General features: G+C 33.7%; 1 protein-coding gene across 1 annotated transcript in view; it reads left to right on the forward strand.

The window, feature by feature from the left end:
* ERBB4 (erb-b2 receptor tyrosine kinase 4) overlaps positions 1 to 20,340 on the forward strand; it is a 608,719-nt gene that overhangs the window by 240,191 nt on the left and 348,188 nt on the right. The window contains exon 4 of the mRNA XM_006778963.2: positions 18,530 to 18,664. Coding sequence (XP_006779026.1) covers positions 18,530 to 18,664 — 135 coding nt within the window. The remainder of the gene's footprint in view (positions 1 to 18,529; positions 18,665 to 20,340) is intronic.

Genomic DNA, 20,340 nt, shown 5'->3' on the forward strand with positions numbered 1-20,340 from the left:
CCTGCCCAGCAGCAGAGGTAAAGAGTAAATTTATGATGGTGTCCAATGTTTGCTCTGGAAAATAAAAGCTGTGTGTTTTTGCATGATTGATATATACTGGGTGTCTCCAAAAATGTATACACGCTTGGAATGATTATAAAGTCAGTGTTTACTGAAATACAGTTCATTTTAAAAATTTAAAAGAATCTATAGGAATAAATAACTTTTTTCAATGCCCATTTTCAAACTGATGACCGTTCTGGTCCAGGCACAGCTGATAACACAAAACAATGGAATCGCAAACATCAAGAATCATCTCATTCGGTATTTGTGTGCCCTCAATCCATCTACTGTTGCTGATTTTGTGCCATAATCTTTATCTTTTATATATTCCCATTAAAAAAAAGAATAGTGGCCCTTTAGCTTCTGTGTTCAAAGCTTAATCTGGCTTCACCCATTATTTCAAATCAGTTAAACCTGGAAATGAGTGAAAATTAAGTGACTTATCAGCTGTTAAAGTGTGTGTATATTTTTTGGGAAACCCTGTATGTATATATTTGCTATTTGTATTTGGGTAGAGTAATAATCAGGTATATCACAATTATACCTAAGAGAGATTCAGTGAAGCCATTAGAGCTGCCAACCTCTGCCAAATTCACCCCACTCCTTTGACAAGTAGGTACTCCGCTCCCTTAAGGCTCCAAATTGTAAAGGTTCTCCATGCTTTCCCTCTATTGAAATCTAAATATATAGGCATATTCAAATTTCAGTATTGATTCAATTTCAGGACTCTAATTATTTGAAGCCTTTGAGATTGGTGCTAAGCAGGCTTAGGGGGTAAGAGATTAGCTTTTCATTTTTGTTTAAAAGAAATGATCAAGCCCAGCTGGCATGACTCAGTGGTTGAGAGTTGACCTATGAACCAGGAGGTCACAGTTCAATTCCTGGTCAGGGCACATGCCTGGGTTTTGGGCTCGATCCCCAGTGTATGTGTGTGTGTGTGTGGGGGGGGCATGCAGGAGGCAGCCCATAGATGATTCTTTCATCATTGATGTGTTTCTATCTCTCTCTCCTTTTCCCTTACTCTCTGAAATCAATAAAAAAATATATTTTTTTAAACAATTGCTGTTAATCCGAAGTGCCTCATGCATAGGGAAAATGAGGGAAAGACTAGGCATGGGAAGAGGATATATATTTTTTATAAACAGAAATGATCAAGCCTGGGGTGGGGCGGGGGTAAGTTAGAAGTCGTCAATGGGGAAAAAGGGAGACACGTAATTATCTCAACAATAAAGATTTTTAAAATAAAATAAATGCAATTAAAAGACTGATCAGCTATAAGAAATCCCCCTGTGACTTTGTGAGATGCACTTTTCCGAGGAAGACCTAGGCACCAAAACCAAACAAGGAAACAACCACATTCTCACAATAAACAATCTACAATTATCCAGGCGGGCTGGTTGTAAGTAGTTGAAATCAAGCCAGAACATGGAGTCAAACACTTCCACTTTCCCTGAAAGGTCCCTTGAGAGTTTTAATGGCCACTTATGTTCAAGCCTGGAATTTTGCATCTCATCTAGAAAATTGTAGCTCTGGTCCATGAGCACAGCATATCTTTCCATTTATCTGTATCTCCTTCAGTTTCTTTCATCCATGTCTTAGAGTTCTTAATGTGCAGGCCTTTCATCTCTTTGGTTAAATCTACTCTGAGGAATTTTATTCTTTTTCGTGCAATTGTAAGTAGAATTGTTTTCCTAACTTCTTTTTTCTGATAGTTTGTTGTTAGTGTCTAGAAATGCAACCAATTTTAATATATTAATTTTGTACCCTGCAACTTGACTGAATTTGTTTCTTAGTTCTAACAGTTTTGTGTGTGTTTTTTTTAGTGAAGTCTTGAGGGTTTACTGTCTATAAAATTATAGCATTATTATTCTTACAATGTTCATATTACCCAAATTGATCTATAGGTTCACTGTAATCTGTATCAAAATTCCAGTGGCAAACTGCCACTCTCAAAATAAATAACTCATGGGGATGTAATGTAAAGCATGGGTACTGTAGTCGATGACAGTGTGTTGCATATGTTAAAACTGATAAAAGAGTAAATCTTAAAAGCTCTCATCACAAAGAAGATGCAGCTTTATATATCAACAGATAGTAACTAGATTTATTGTAGTGATCATTTGGCAGTGTATACTAATATTTAATGATTATATTTTACACGTAAAAATAATATAATGATACTAGAGGCCCGGTGCACGGATTCATGCACTGGTGGGTCCCTTGACCTGGCCTGCAGGGATCAGGCTGAAACCAGATCTCTGAGAGGTCCTGGATTGTGAGAGGGCACAGGCCAGGCTGAGGGACCCCACTGGTGCACGATCAGGTCTGGGAGGGATCACCGGAGGGCTCTAGGGTATGTCTGACCTGTCTCACCCAGTCCTGATCAGCCGGACCCCAGCAGCAAGCTAACCTACCAGTCGGAGCATCTGCCCCCTGGTGGTCAGTGCATGTTATAGCAACAGGTTGAACAGTAGAAGGAACAGTCCAGTCGGACACAGGCTTTTATTATATAGGATATGACAGTTACACCTCAGTAGCATAGCATTTCCAGTTCTATTGCTTGTTAACTATGGACAATGTTTCTATAAATACAGGAAGTAAATATTAAGTACTGATCACAATAATTTTTTTCTGTGAATTCATGTACTGATTATTTGTTCAGAGAACTGTGTGTTTAAGGGTGGTAATGCTTGTTTGTGATGGTTGTTTAGTGCAATTTAACTATTTTATTTAAAACTTGCTGTGAAGCCCTAACCAGTTTGGCTCAGTGGATAGAGCGTTGGCCTGCGGACTGAAAGGTCCCAGGTTTGATTCCGGTCAAGGGCATGTACCTTGGTTGCAGGCACATCCCCAATGGGGAGTGTGCAGGAGGCAGCTGATCGATGTTTCTCTCTCATCAATGTTTCTAACTCTCTATCCCTCTGCCTTCCTCTCTGTAAAAAATCAATAAAACATATTAAAAAAAAACTTGCTGAGGTATGTGACTGTGTTTTCTATCACAAATATTCAACTTTTTTGTTTTAGAAAAGTTTATCAATGTTTCTTCATAAATAATATATAATAATATGCATTAATTATTAACAAATATTTTTATTGAGTTAAATATAATTTTTACATTTTTATCAGCATTACACACCATAAACAAAAATATAGAAATTTAGATATGTGCTATATGCAGTATCTAAATTTGAATCAAATATTTTTATAGAATTTGTCACAATAGTGGAATCTTAAAAATAGTATTTGAAATTCCTGAAGGAAATACTTCTCTTATTTTGTTATTTCTTAACATTTTTGACAATCTCTAGAAATTTGATATATTGCTTCCTTACCTCATTCCTTTGAGAAAAAGCAAATTGCTGATTTTTTTCCCCAAAACAAGAAAATACAACACCTGAGGAAAGTCAAACACTTTTCTTTCTATAATAAAGTTATTTAATGAAAAATATATTTGGTGTTATAAAAATAACTTAATAATTATAGCACTTTATATTTTTAAACTTATATGTTAAGTCTAATTCCATTGCTATTATTCTAATTTTCAAAGAAAAGTTGCTTTTCATTGCCAAAAATTTTCATTGACATTTGGCAAGTCTCTAATAGTTTCATTTATATCTAATACAAATATTAATTTATCATGATTTTTTTATCTAATTCTCTGATTAGAAGGAAATGACTAGCTTAAGATTTTTCTTTCATGCTTATCAGTAAACTAGAGGCCCAATGTACAAAATTCATGCAAAGGGCTTCTCCCCTACCGCCACAGCTTTGTCTGGAAGGTCGTCTGGAAGGACATCCGGTCTTATTAGCATATTATGCTTTTATTGTTATAGATTAATTCTGAGAGTAGTTTTAACATTAACATTCAGATTTTTAGAAATAGGAAGCTGAAGTTGCAAGTTTTGTTGAAGGAATTCAGGAAACCTAGTATACTGTCCTTTCTCATAGAGCTAAGTCAATAAGCATCTACCTATTTTGGAAGTCACAGTTTTAGGAGAAAGTGGAAATATCCCAAAAATATTTCTGAAAATGTTACTGTTACTAAAAACATTCATTGGATGCAAAAATAAATGGAATACATAGGGAAGAACACAGAATTTCTCTAAAGAAAGGCAATATATGAAATAGAAAGAGCATTGAATATCTTCTGTTACAAACTATGACAAAGGCATGGAATGTGCCATAAAAATGATCCCTGTAGGAATTTTTTCTTTCTTTCAAGATTCAGTGCTTCATAAGTTTCAAAACAACACAATATTGCAACTCAAGACACTTGACAGCGTATAACCCTGGCCTCAGAGATCTATCTCCAGTATGCACGGCTATTACTGAATTGTGACAGCTTGTTATTTCTCTGTTTACTAAACAAATAATAATAATACATTAACATAGTGAAAATCAGCAACCTCCTGTTTTGCCTATACTCTGGCTCATTAAGCTGTTTAGTTATCAGGATATTCTATCTATGTCTTGAATATGAGTATTTATTGTTTTGTCAGTTTTAGACATTAAAACATTTTAAAATATTTTTTTTCTAGATTTCAGAAAGGAAGAGAGAGGGATAAAGAGAGAGAACCATCAAAGATGAGAAAAAATCATTGATTGGCTGTCTCCTGCATGCCCCCACTGGGGACCAAACATGCAACTAGGGTATGTGCCCTGACCAGGAATCAAACCTCAACCTCCTGGTTCATAGGTTGATGCTCAACCACTGAGCCATTAGCAGCCAGGCTGCTCAGAGATTTTCATAGTTAAAGATATATATTTAAAATATTCAAAGGAAAAATGGCATTAAATACCTACACTAATTACATTATTTTTAATGAATCATTATCTTCTATGGCTCCTAGCAGTACCAATCACATTTTCCCTATTAAAAATTATTTTTTATATTGTGAAATTTGACATCATAATAGAATACACTCACTATGTAATGGCATAGCTCTGTAACCTATGGTATCATGTCTTCAATATGAAAATACCCTTTTATCTTAGAATGATAACACTTTCCCACGTTTAATAAGTATGTTTTACAAATAATTTGGGATATTTGACCCCTGTTTGAGGCCTGACATGAAGAAATTACCCCAAAACAACAATGCCTGCCAATTTCAGAGGGTTTTGTTAATTCAAGATGCCAACATTCAAGAAGCAGAAACTATAGGAATGTAAATAACTTCACATGCTATGGGGTCACACTGGGTAACCACGACTCCACTATAGAGACAGCCACATTCATTATCTTTTCCAAGTCTCAATTTCTTTATCTATAAAATGGGATATAGATATGGCCGGGACATCTGGTTGACCCCCACTCTCTCTGGATGGTGAAGCCCCCGCCCGAGACCAAGTCTGGGCCTGAACATCTGGTATAGAAACGATGAATGCCTCTTTCTCAGGGCAATTGTAAGGAGAAAATGAGTTTGATATATGTGTATGCTCACCAGAGTGTCTGCCATACAGAAGATGTTCAGTTGACGCACTGTTGTTATTTTTATTAAAGGAAAGATGCTAAAAGTTCTCTGGTAAGCAGATTTCGTCTATCTTGCTTAACAATTTTCTCTGCTCCATCTCATAAATACACTTTTGAGAGAGCTGAACCTGGGGCAAGATTATTAGACCAAGTTAGAATACATGGGTTTATGTTTGCTCATTTAAAAAAAAAAGCGTTTTCAACTTACATATATGAGTTTCAGGTACCCTTTTAGGAGTATATTGTGGTTTCTGGATTCCCCTAAAATTACTTAAGATCTTTAAATTCAGAATTGTCTTTCTTTGGGTGAAATTCCTGTACCTCAAAGGCATAACAAATGTGACACAGAATGATGAAGTAAGGTGCCGAATGTTTCACACATACACAGGGATCAAGCTAGGAGTCAAACGCCTGCTTCTTGGGCTCCAAAACCCATGTTGACTGGCTCAGGCCGGTCACCTTAGCTCTTGGTTACACTGCCACCATTTGAATATTTTTATAATGCAATATTTCTCTTAATTCTTACTGAAGTCCTGGGTGATAAGCATTACTAGTCCTATTTTACAGGTGAGAAAACAAGTTTAGAGAGGTAAATAGTAAGAGTCCTAGAGAACTATGTTCTAACTCATTGCAACAGCTGAGTTGAAATCCTACTTTTAAACTTTTTAATTCTATGCTACTTTCCAAATAGAAGGAAAGACTGAGAAATTTAAAGGATGACAGAATTTTAAGCAGAGCTGAGGCACCATTCTATTTTATGTAATCTATTTCTAAGTATAATTAAGAACTCACATACTTTCCCTGAGGCATTTTTTGAAAACATTTTATTGAGTTGAAAGGTAAAAGTATGCTTGTAAGGTAAATTTTCTGCATGAAAAGCTGTACCTTGAAACAAGAATCTTGGCTCCATTGGATGTCTGGAATGTATGGCAACCTACTCATTGGAGGTGTATTCCTTCTGCCTCTGTCGAAAGTCAACACAGAGGAAAATGAAGCACAATAAATCTTCAAACATTCAGCCTAATTACAAAAATGTCCTTCAATTAAATAAAAGGACTAAATTTTTTCTTTTAAAAAAAGAAGAAAAGTACAATTTATATTCAAGTACTGTGGGAACTCTGTGCTTAGTCCTTGTAAGCTCTTTTGAATGAGTAGGGTAAACTGATTTTTAATGACCTTACCCCAAATCATAGCCTAAGTAGAATCTGCTTCTATGTGCTTTGCAACTGTATTTTTAAAAACACAAAGATGGGCAGTTTAAATGTGCAGGGTATTTGGTTCTCCTGATCTTGGTCAAGTTTCCATTCTCCTTATAATTTTTTTTTCCTATTAATTGTTGTTGAGCACTTAATACAAAGATAGAAAAAGAGCAAAACATTCAAACTGGTGGAATCAATTTAATGAAAGTTTATTCTAATATGAAGCTTAATATTCTAAGTCATTTTAAAGTGAAATGAAGTAAAGCTCTTATGATAGAAGGAAAAAGAATTCAAAATTGAAACACACGGTTAATATAGCTTTACCAGAGCATCTTCTCTGCGGGTAAACTTATTGGATTGAATGACACAGCACTCAATATTGTTAGAAGACAGAGTGCCTTCTTGGGGCATAAATCTTTAAAATGATCCTCCTACCTTTAGTTGATATAATTAAATATATTCATCTTTAGACATGCCTGTCAGATAACTTTTATTTAAAAGAGTGGTAAATAAGGGAAGTGATTTTATATGGGAGGTGAGGATACTTCATTAATTTTATTTATATTAGCTTCATAAATGTACTGAGAACACAGATAAGTATATAATATATTATATGGAGAAGAATTTTTATTCTACTAACAAAAGGATAGGATAGACTTCATTGTCTTTTAAATTTTAAAGTCCTTAAATTTTTTCACATATAAAGTAGAATTAGGAAATACATTTTTAGAAATGTTATGAAATTAAACGTTTAGTTATAAATTCAAAAATATTTCAACTAGATCATTTAATATTACTTTACTAAAGATAATAGTACATAAATTATATGCATTTATAGTATATGTCTAATTTACTTTTGTAGGACATGTGCTTATATAGCTATGTCATATTTAAATAATTCACTCAGAAAATTAAGCTCCAGTGATAATATCTACTAAGAAGAAGGAGGAGGAGAGGGAGAAGGCAAGGGAGAGGAAGAGGCAGAGGAAGATTAGCATAAAATTCTACAATACCAGTGGTAGTGTTAGCAGGAGTACCACTAGGGCCCCAGTCCTACTTTCACCATTGCGGCACATACACCTTTCCTTATAGCTAAAAACAAACAAACAAACAAAAAATACCACAATAACAGTATTTACTAAAATGCCATAATGTTTTGAAAATTGTTAACATTTTCCTAAGTGGCCCTGATCCTCCATTCTCAACTTACTTCAGAGCTCAAAGAAATTAGATGGTGAATTCCAGCACGGATTGTTCCAAGCAAGGTGCTAAATAAGATTATTTTAAAAGAACGTGCTGAGATCAGAATAAAGGAATGCCATCTTATAACTTAAAATACATTTTTGAAATAAAAAAATATTTTAAGATGTTGTTTTTTGTAATCATTTAATATTTTATTTTTTGTCTGGAGCTTCAAGAGTTATCTAAATCACACCTGAAGAAAGCTCCAGCTAGCTGATCTGCACCGAGCTATTTTCTTGTTTCAAAGCCTACAGAACCATCTGCTTGCTAGCAGGTGTAATTAATTAGCTCATGGAAAAGACGCTCCCTTTTGGAGTGAATGGGAGGAGAGGAGGGAAAAGTCTGAAAACCTAATTTTAGGCAGAGACCATCGGTTGGATGCCTCTGGGTAAATTTCTGATGCTGAAAATTCATTCAACTTAATGGTTCTAATTTCACAAGATTTCTGATTACAGCTGAGATAATAAGATGTGCTCCAAAAGTTGACAAAAAGTTGGCACGTTTTCAAGGAAACTCCTTCCACGCAGTTCCAACCTAAAGTGATAAAGTGCAGAAGTTCATTTATGTATCCATTTTATCCATTTATTCGTTCAACTTTGTTAATAAGCAATCTTGAATCTAGCTGGCTGACAGGTAGCAAATGCATGTTGCTTATAAGACAATGTATCAAGTTAAAATTTTTATCTATACCTACATTTCTTTTCAAAGGTAGTCAAGGAGAAATCAATCCAAAGTATATCATTACTCATTTAATGGATTTTTTTTAAAAAAAGACTGCATTCTAAGAAAAGAAATGGGCTTAGATAACATAAAAACAAAAATCATAAACTTTCTATGATTTTATCTATATAGTGTATATTAAGTTATTATGAAAGAGGCAATATTATAATGATTTCTATAACACCTCCTCTTTTAAATGCTTTCATACACAAAAACAAAATTCTATTTCAAATTCAAATGTCTCCTGGAGATTGGCCTTAATGGGTAAGACAAGGATATTTAAGGAAGTGAGCGACCTGTTACAAACTGGAGAGCATATGTTGCAATTAAAAGGCGCAGTGCCTGCCCTGATCGGGAGAAGTGTTACCAAAAGACAGTGCGGACCCAGGATTGCCTGTACTCAGCTTTCTTCACAGCGGCCAAAAACCCATAATTCATTGGTAAATAACGCAATTTTTCTACACTGCCTGTGAAAAGCATGTGTAAGCTCCAGTTATGACATTTGACTAGCACATCTGGTTTATTAAATAACTAAATCTGGGGATTCCTCAATAATTAGCCAGTCTTTTACATCAATAACCACGTTGAAATGGGATCTTATTGGTCAAGTCTTATCAGCTTCTCTACCTACTGAGAGAGATTGGTAAGGGAAGCTGAGGCAGTATTATAATTAATGAGAGAGTAAAAAATAGTGCAAAAGTTTCTACAGTTACATAAAGAACGGATCCTAGAAGGCCATGGCTTCTACACTTCGGCTTCATTCTTATGATCCCCATTTGTGGTCAGGGAGGTGGCACAAGCCACTTGGTAATATAATGAGGTTTGGAATGTGTGCTGCTGAAATATCCCTATAGTATATCGCATTCCCACCACTGAAGTCACATGCAAATTTTAAATAGGTGAAAGTTTACATGCCACCTAGATAGAAAAGGAACTTTAACTTTCTGGAGGTCACACAAGAAAAAATAGCAAAGATGTGCTTCGTCTATGAGCTAATCCATACACTAATTATATCCCATTCATATAATGGGATTTTACACAATAAAAGTAAACAAATTACTAATGCAGGCAACAGCTTAAATAAATCTCAAACACATTATTTTGAGAAAGAAAAATCGAGAAAAGAGAATACATACTGTATCATTCCATTTCTATACACTTAATACGCAAGCAAAATTTAAAAAAAAATGTTTGAAATTGTACTATAATCATCTTACAAGATTAGATCATTTCTCTTTCATTTGCTTTATCTTTTATTTGCAAGTCTTAGCTTGCCAGCAACAGACATACATAGCAGTATTATTTATTATTAATGTCATCAGGAGAAATCATACTTTCCTGAACTATCTACTCTAAGGAAGAAGTAGTAAAGAAATCACACTATGAGAAGAGTTAGTTATTAAACTATAAAAACTAATACCATAGGTGAGATATTTGAAAGTGACCTTGCAGTAAGTCCCAAGCTTATTGTAGTAAAGCCTGTAAATTAAAGGGACAAATCATTTCTGGGTATAATATGTATGACATCCCCTTATTGGTAATGAAAACATTATACTCTACTGATTTGTTCTACTGAAGCAATTACATTTTTCTGGAAACTTGGAGCAGTTATCTAAGAGGATTGTTATCTGTAATGAGGGCTTTCTGGTAGATAGGGGAATAAAACATATTTGATTATGATGTAAAGGAGTGTTCTACTTTAATAGAAAGAATATATTGAATTTCTCATTCTTTTCTTTTAATATACCTTTAATAGTCTTCATCTTACTTATTAGAGACATATTTACTTAATATGAATTTCTCATTTATCTCTAGAATTAATTCTTTGCTCTTTATTTTATAATTATTGATATAGTTTAAATATATTTCAACATTTTAAAATGTCACTTTCAAAATATTGACTTAGTGTCTCACAAAAAAAAAAAAGTTAGGAGTGTAATATCTGGCACATTAATTTATTAAGTTGTTTCCTTGTAGCCTGAAATAGAGTTCAGGTTTTCCACAGCATTTTGTTTCAAAGATAGGGAGACTCTTCCTCAAGCAAACAGAAATAAACCTCTTGACTTTATAAATTATACTTGAAAAATAGTATTTAAGAAGTTCAACCTTATTAATCATTGGATAAGTGCAAAATAAAGTGATACGACTTCACGCCAACCATAGTGACTACAATTAAATATATAGAGAGAAGAAACAGGGTTAACAAGGCTAAGAAGCAAGTATATTTTTCATAGAACCCAAATGGGAGTATAAAATGTAAAGGCACTTTGGAAAACCGATTGCACTAAGGACCAGAAATTCTACTCCTAAGTATGTAAGCAACATAAATCTATATGTCTATCTGGTCACTTAAAGGCAATCTCAAGTTTTGATTCTACAGTGTACCCTTGAACAACATGAAGGTTAGGGGTGATGACACTTCTGCACAGTCAAAAATTTCATATAACTTTTGACTCCCCCCAAGCTCACATACCTACTATTGACTTAAAGCCTTATCAATAACACAATTAACACATATTTTGTATGTTTATGTATTATATACTATACTTTATAATAATGTAAGATAGAAAAGGAACATGTAAAGAAAATCATAGGAAAAAATACATTCACAGTATTTATTGAAAAAAAACCCACGAACCTGTATAATTTGACCCACACAGTTCAAACCTGTGTTGTTTAAGGTTCAACTATAATTGACTTTTTCAGCATGTTGTTCTTATTTTACTTGAAATAGAAAATATAGGGAGAGTACAAGTTTGGGGGAAAGCATTACAGGAAAAATAGTAAACATGTTGACACACATATAGAATTATAAATGAGGTTAGTGAACAATTTGAGGAAAAAATCCTGTCTTTATCATTTAAAGACAGTTATAAGACACAATTTATTTTTAAAGTTTTAAAGTTTTCCAGAGAATATAAATGAATTTAGGTGGATTACTACTCCCTAATCTATAGAAATAATTAATACATTAACATCGCACTAATTTTAATCAATATTTTATGTGATTTATAATGTAAACATTATCTAGTGCATAAGAACACTAACATTGTGCTGTCAATTAAGCCACTAACAACTTCTTTACAAATGTTAGTCATGTTCTGAAGATATTATTATCATAGTTATCACTCAAAAATTTGAATTTCTATTATATGCTTGACTCTTTCTTTGTCGCTACGGCCAGAAAAAGATGTATGTCATGGTTTTTATCCTCTAGAGACCTACAATATTATAGGGGAGACAAGTACACAAAAGAACAAAAAAGTTGATGTAGCATTTGCTCTGTTAGATGAGTGCCTCAGATAATCGGTGTTGTATGAGTTAGAGTCAGTTAACCTCTAAAAAGTAGGTGGTCATGGTAGACTTCTCAGAGGAGCTTGGACTCAAGTTGAAAACATAATGAAAGCTAAGAATTGTAGAGGACCCTAGAGTATATATTAACTAGAGGCCTGGTGCACAAAAATTTGTGCACTAGGGGGGTTCCCTCAGCCTGGCCTGTGCCCTCTCACAGTCTCGGGGGTTGGGCTCCCCGGGGGATCGGGCTTAAGCTGGCAGTCAGACATCTCTCTGGCAGCCCAGGAGCTCTCAGGGGATGTCCACTTGTCAGCGGAGAGCAGGCCTAAGCTGCAGTCAGACATCCTTAATGCTGCTGAGGAGGCAGAGGAGGCTCCTGCCACCAACGCTGTGCTGGCAGCCCTCAGCCTGGCTTGTGGCTGAGCAGAGCTCCCCCTGTGGGAGCACACTGATCACCAGGGGCAGCTCCTGCATTGAGCATCTGCCCCATAGTGGTCAGTGTGACCAGCCATTCCCAGTGGTTCTGCTGTTAGGGTCAATTAGCATATTACCCTTTTATTATATAGGATGCTTTGGAAACATTATGGAGAACATTATTGAGGTCCTTTAGTTCAAACCAAGATAGTTATGCTATTATTTTTACTCAATAAATCTAATAATTTATCTAGAAATTGCCTTGCTCTGATCGAAAACCTGTCTACTCTTATTTCCTAACGTTTCGTATCTGCATCCATGAGCTTTTGACTCTGACCATTGAGCTGAAATACAGAAGGTTACATCACTCATTTACATTATCACCCTCTCCCCACTTGCAATACAAATGTGACATTTCAATTTTGCACACTTCAACTCTCTTTAAATCATCTGTATAAAAACTTCAAAGCTTGATTGATGATGAATGAGCCATTGTCTCCTCTAGCACCCGGTTCGCATTAGCCTTTAGAGTCTCAGCTTATTAATAATGAACCTTGAGGGCTGGCCCAGTGGGGTAGCAACTATTCATTGTGCTCCCAGCTGAAAGGTCTGGGTTTGGGGAAGACATAGGAATCTCTGGGCCACGTCTATTCCAGAGATGATGTATTAAGTATCACAGGTAGATGATGTCAGCTGTATTATTTTTGCAATCCTATCAGACAACAGATTTGTGTGGTTTCAGGTGATGACAGTGAGAAAGATGCATTGCTTTCTGTCTGAAGAAAGTCTAGTAACTGCTTCCTCCTGCAGCTTCACCTTGAAAATGGGCTTTGCCACTTTGGATTTTGACTTCTTGACCTCTGGTTTGGATAGGCAATGTAACTGTGATATATGCACTGTTACAACATTCCCACTGTAATTAGACAAGGCAAAATTTCTAATCTTTATTTTTATTATCACTGTAATTGTGAGGTTGACCTGTAGATATACCCATGCAAAACAAGACATTTAGATACACTATCAGGAGTCGAGGTGAAGTATTTAATTCTTGCTTCTTAGGTCTTTCATATATAATTGTCGTTGGTAGCTTTGTGAGTAGAAATATAAAGTTTACTCTTGATGCCAATTACATCGACTGACCGCAATATGGCTAACCGCTTTTAACATCATAATCTTTATTTTCTAAAAAAGAAAGGACATTCAATCTTCTTTATGAAATGGTTACCAATTGTGCATGGGGTCAAAGCAATTTTGTCAACTTCCGAAGTGTAGTGAGGAGGTCAGATTAATCTGTATTTTCAGCAGGGATCTACATCACAATTAGGCTATTTCATACAGGGCCGGAGGAAAAGCCATGATTCAGTGTTTTATCACATTTTCTTTTCAGATAATATATTTGCAAAATGTCAATGATTCTCTTAATGTTCACTCATCCCCAAATTCACTATAATAACTAGCATTTGCAAAGAAATAAAGAGCACAAAAGAACTTCTTTAAATAATGCAAACATTTCTTCATTAGACTCATACACATTTGAATCAATGGGAGAAAATGGTCAAATTGACAACCTTTTTGAATTAGAAGGCTATGTCACTAGCACAATATATATCCTCTTTCAAATGTTATATTGGCACTTTAGAACTTTCTAAAAAATAATGTAAGGAATGATATACAATAGATTTATGATTCAGTATAAAAACATAATTTTAGATGTCTGTGTAGCATATGCTAAATAATTTGCACAGATATGGGGGAATTTGGTATGTCTGGGGTAGCACAAAGTCACTATTATTCACTTGATAAATAATTGGATTTGGTTCACAAAATAGGTTTAGGGATATCAAAGAATGTGTCTAAATATGCATTGTAAATATCAAACATCCTGCCTGCAATAACTTTGTGCATTATCAGTTTATAGAATTTTGTATAACAATGTTATTTCTCTTTTAGTTTATAAAAGATCTAACCTCAAAATTAGATATATATTTTTATTTTTTTCTGTATTCAATATATTAGATTTTCTTTAATGAAGCAGTAGTTATTGTGTATCTTATTTGTGTCTTGCATGTTAAACACAGTTTTGAATAAAACAGTCTTAATGAAATGTAGAACCAGATGAGATGAGCTATTGTTTATAAAAAAGGCAACTTTTAATCTTAATCTATTTTCACCAGAATATAATTTAAAATTAGGAAAAATAATGGAAGTTAACTGATCAATGTTCCTGGCAATTTCATGGTACTTTTATTTTTCAGATCAATTTTAAAAATATCCATTGTTCTAGGGTTGATGCTGTAGATGTAGCACTGAAAAATATCCCCTACCTTCATGGAGTTTAATCTAATTTCAGTTAATATATATATATATTTAAATTCAACATATTAAAAATAGTGTGGTTTACAATTTATTAAAATACAAAATGATTCATAATATTTTCACTTGACTTGTATTAATCTGGTAGAAAATGTTTGAGACACAAAACATATTTAAGTGTTTACTGGAATTTTTCAGTAATGAAATGTGTTTTTCATAGAATGTCGTATTTAATATATCTTACTATATTTAACCATGACATTTATTAAGAAGATACAGTATTGTTTTCTGAACTTGCTGGAAATATATTTATTTAATAAAAGAAAATTCATGGTAGCTTTTTTCTACCAATTATTCCAATGGCCAGGAATCTAATTGTGTCCCTCTCAATTTACTCCAATATATTAGCTACAATGGAAGTGAATTGCAATGGAATGAGATGGCATTGAGCTTATTTACTTATTCAACATTTTTTGAGACTTTTAACTCTTCTAGACTGAATGTATCTTTGTTTGAATATCAATTAAATTTATACTTCATTTGCTAATCATGCTTAGAATTAGAATTTGTCTTTTTTTGGTCATGGTTTTAAAATTTAATTATTTATCATTTTATTTCATGATAGCAGGAAGGAAACTCTTGATGTAACAGAGATGGTACCTTCCAATAAATCTTTAATAATACTGATGGAAAGTTCTGCTGTTCTTGTGTTAGCAAAGATAGATCCAAAGTATAGCCAGACTTTGTTGTTGTTTTTTAGTATCTTCTTAGGCAAATATCTTATCAAGCTGTTCTCTTTTTCTAGTTCTTATCCCTCTTTCTAATAAAAAATGTAATCTTGTGTCTATAGTTAACCAAGGCAGAAACATTAGTTATCCCTTTTGTCCAGTAAATAATCAGTACTTTAACAACTTTCTTATAGGTCAATACCTTTCCTAGAATTTTCTTATTCCAGAAATAAACCTAACTAAATATTTCCCCATAAAACACTAAATTAATATTTAAAAATCATGTAACATTATAAAGTCATTGTAAACTATACAAATAAATTTATTTTTTAAATTATGTCCTGATATAACTAGGTAATCAAGTTGATAAAAAGAAAATATAAGATATAGTATACATTAAAATTATCCTGTAATTGTCAATAAAATACACATTTTCTAATTGTGGGGTTTGACATTCAACAAATAATAGTTCTAAGCCAAACATAGAGGAAAAAAATTATTTTCAGAGAAAATACCCACATACATGCATAAACTATCCATAATTAAATACAAAAAAATTATAAATCCTCCTGATTAAAACTGCTAGGAGATGCTGGGTTTTGAATTTAGGATGAAAAAAGTATCCAGACTTATGATTGTAGTCTCAATTTGAAATTTTAACATGTAAGATTATACTGGCATTATTAATGCCTCCTTTCTAAATCCTTTTCAAAGTATAAACCAAGCTTTTGAATAGAATATTTCTAAGAAATGAATGTAAACATTGGTAGAAGATTAATATTGTTGAAGAAAAGGATTTGATGAGATTATTATTCAATATAATATCTGATTCTATTAGAATATTTCTAGATAGGAAGTGAGAGATGGGTACTGTGTTCCTTCAGTATAAACTATTTGAATTAAAATGTGACTCCTGAAAAATGCAGGCTCTTCTTACAATGTGTGAGCTATTACTTTTCACTTGTTTTAAAGTAGAACTTTCCAAATGTAGACTGAAGAATAACCTTTATTTCTTGGATAGAAATCAAAATCTCCTTTTTTTGTCACCTAATGAAGAATTATTCTTGTAGAAGAAGAGCATTCCCTAATGTCTCATGAGAAAGCTGTTAGTATGAGATCGTCACATTTCTTAGATAGGAGCTTAATGCCAAACATTAATGTAGACATTCATTTCCACAATCGTTCTTGCATCTTACATCTCCCTTCTGCTTTGATGAAGGTTATATGGGTAGGTTGTGAAAAATAATGAGCTGAGTTTTAGAAGTAGAAAGATTATCTAATTCCTTATTGTTTATTTTTTTTTCTCACTTGAAAAAATGGAGCCATAGTCAGCGAAAGGATTGATGATGGAAATCCAAGTGATTTTAACTGTGGAAAGCCATGCAGTAACAAAATAAATCTGGAGCATTTTATACATGCAACGCAGTATGGCCATTTAGATGCGCCTAGCAGTCTCACTTTCACAAATTCCCCTTTTCTGGTGTCACCTATTCCTTTCATATTTTATCTCCCTTATTGTTTTTAGCTGACTCATAACAATGTAGCATGGGATACTGTACAGGAGAGATGATTCTCTCAAGGCCACGAAGGGAGAGAGAGTCACTTCCCTTCCCAATATCCTCTTCTTCCTCACTAACACGAGTGCTTGTTTAGATTCTGATCACCTAAATACTTGCTTCCTCAGCCTCTCTTGCAGAACAATGGCCATGAGAGATCGTGCTGGCCAGTGAGTACATATTTAATCCCTGAGGAGAACATCTCTTCCCAAAGGGATAGTTGGTGCCTTACTAGGAGGAAGTATCTTGCTTGTTCTCCTTTCCCCACATGCCTTGACTTCAGACTAACACCTTTAGAAGCAGCAGCCCTCTTGTGCCTGGAGAGAATAAAGCCAACACACAGAACAGGTTGTGTGTACTGTGGAGCAGCCAAACTAATATCTGCAACTGCCTTCTGCAGGTTTCTTATTATTATGTGAGAAAAACCATCCCTTAGCTACTGTTAGTTCAGTTTTTGTACTTGTAACTGAATGCTTTATAGACTGACATATGACTTTATCTTAAGTTCTTATTTTTATTAAACAAGAGGAGGAAATGTGGTAGATATTGAGCAGGAAGGTGCTATGTATATTTCTAACCAATTTCTTCAAAAAAAATTAACAATAGTATTTGCAGAAGAATGTTAATTTTATTTCTGGATAACTAAAAGAGAATCGATGTATATGATCAACCATTGTTCAGGGAGACAAGTTACCTGATCAAGGCAAGTGTTGTGAAATAGAGAAACAAGTAAAAATTGGCATTAGTGTATTTTATCCCATGGTCACACCATTGTTCCCATGCTCAAACCATAGTGTTTTTATTCTATCTTGCTTTGTGTCGTTCTCAAGGAATGATTGGCAGTTCTATTTAGTCCATAGAAGACAAAGAATTTTTATTTATTTATTTATTTTTTATGATTGGAGACTTCATTTGTTTTAGCTTCCATTTGGGACTAATTATTTACTCATTGACTCTAACCAATGTCACATTGACTGAAACAATTTTTTGTAAGGGAAATTTGATAACTTGTACCAAAAGTATTAAAAATATTTTAAACATGTATAGTTTTATAATGTCATTTGTGGAAATTTATTTTCAATAACTAATCTGAGATAAACAAGTTAAATGACCAAAAAGAGGGGATTCATTAAATAAGTACTATTTAATTTATTCTTTGGCATATTGTATTCTCACTAGAAATAATGTAGAATGTTATTTGATTACCACTAATTACTCACCAATCACTATTATAATTAGCAGGTTATGCAATATTATATGTAATATTACCCCAATTTCAGGAAAAGAGATTAGTAACGTCTATGCCAAAATGTTAAGAATGTTTTCTCTCTGAACATTTGGATTATGAGTGTTTGTTTGTTTGTATTTTTTATCTTTTCAATTTTTCCATTTAATTTATATGACTCAGAGAAAAATATGTTTAAAGATATACTAGCTATTAACGAAGTAACTAACATTGAAAATATTTTAAGGTTAACTCATTTTTATTGACTACCTTTTCATCAACAAAAGGCTTGACAACAAATCTGTTTGTTTGTTTTAATACAGAAATCCTAAATGGTGGAGTCTATGTAGACCAGAACAAATTTCTTTGTTATGCAAACACAATTCATTGGCAAGATATTGTTCGGAATCCATGGCCTTCCAACCTGACTCTGGTGTCAACAAATGGTAGCTCAGGATGTGAGTAGCATTACCCTTTTTAATGTCTGAAAATGTTCTTCTACTTCTTGTGAAAATGAACAGCTTTTGTTTATCATGCCATTGGTAATATTTTGAATTTTGATTACACCCATTGAACTGTGCTGTTTTATTCAACAATCTTTTACTTGAAATTTGCTCTCTTTTTTGGAATGCTAGTTCCCCTTTACAAATTACTATTTTCTTAACATGACATTTTTCAATAAATCAAAATTATGTTACCATATTTTCAACTTATAAATATGTGCCCCATTGTCCATAAACTTAAGGCTGATGTCTAACTACTGCTTCACCACTGAGATTAAGGTAGTAGAACAACAATGTGCTTTCCTATTTATTATAAATTTAAAAAATTTAAAACTATTGAACATTTTAAAATTCCTAAGCCTTCTTTTGCCCCTAAAATCCTCATGACAATCTGAAACACAATAAGTAGAGTGTAAAAATATATACTTTATATAGGAGAAATATATGTTATATTCTGGTGTTAGTCTGCAAATAAACAACCCAATTTACCAATCTTAAAATGTATTATTTCTACCATAGAGAATTTATCAGATTAAAAGTGTTCAATACAATTACATTATAAGCAAATAATATTCAATCATTGAAACCTTTGAAAAATTTTCTGTCAAGAATCAGTGTCATTTTTATAAAGGAGGCTCTGTTGTCCCCCTATTTCTTATTACTGATGTTTGTATGAGAATATAATCTTCATTAAGTGTTAACCTGGGTTTTATATTTCTCATCTATTATTATATATTTCCCACCTGAAATCATAGCTATCATCACACAATTCAACAATTACTTGAAATTGTACTGATTGTGTTATGATGCTTTATAGGAAATCAAACTCCAAGGGACAAGTATTAAGTTTCATTACAGTCCTAACAATTTAATGGGGAAATATGAATACATTTGATTCAAACTGACAGCTGTGTTTCAATAAATGGCTGAAACATTTTTTAAGCCGAGTAACATAATTTTCCCCTCTTTTGAGCAGAAATTTGTATGTGATTTCATCTTTACAGTGTTCAAGTTGCCTATCTCATAAAATTATATGAGAATAAAAGATTGAATCTGTTCACACTAACAAGGCAAATGATGTGTTTCAGAAATGGCTTCCATGTTCGGTCTGCTCAGACCACGGTACATTATGTATAGAAAATGCATAAGATTTGATAAGAGGAAGGGCCCACTGAGCGTCAGCTTGTTAGAGGGACTAGCCTGTAATGCATGAACAAGATCAGACAGGAATAAAGCCCAAGGCACAGGCAAAAGGAAGTGTGTCCACCAGCCATGCAGAATGTGGAAGAAAAAAGGTCTGAGGGGCTCGCAGCACTTTCACAGATGGCATCTCTTTGCGCTGTTCTTTTCAGAGCGAGTTTGGATGGTTGTGCCTATAATTAGGCAACTAGAACTGCATTTCTTTTTGCCTGCAAGTAATTTCAAGCACAAAATTTATTTATTTTTTTTAAATATATTTTATTGATTTTTTACAGAGAGAAAGGGAGAGAGATAGAGAGTTAGAAACATCGATCAGCTGCCTCCTACACATCTCCTACTGGGGATGTGCTCGCAACCCAGGTACATGCCCTTGACACGAATCGAACCCGGGACCCCTCAGTCCGCAGGCCGACTCTCTATCCACCGAGCAG

Source organism: Myotis davidii, unplaced genomic scaffold (assembly GCF_000327345.1).
Source record: "Myotis davidii unplaced genomic scaffold, ASM32734v1 scaffold268, whole genome shotgun sequence".
Lineage (NCBI taxonomy): Eukaryota > Metazoa > Chordata > Mammalia > Chiroptera > Vespertilionidae > Myotis > Myotis davidii.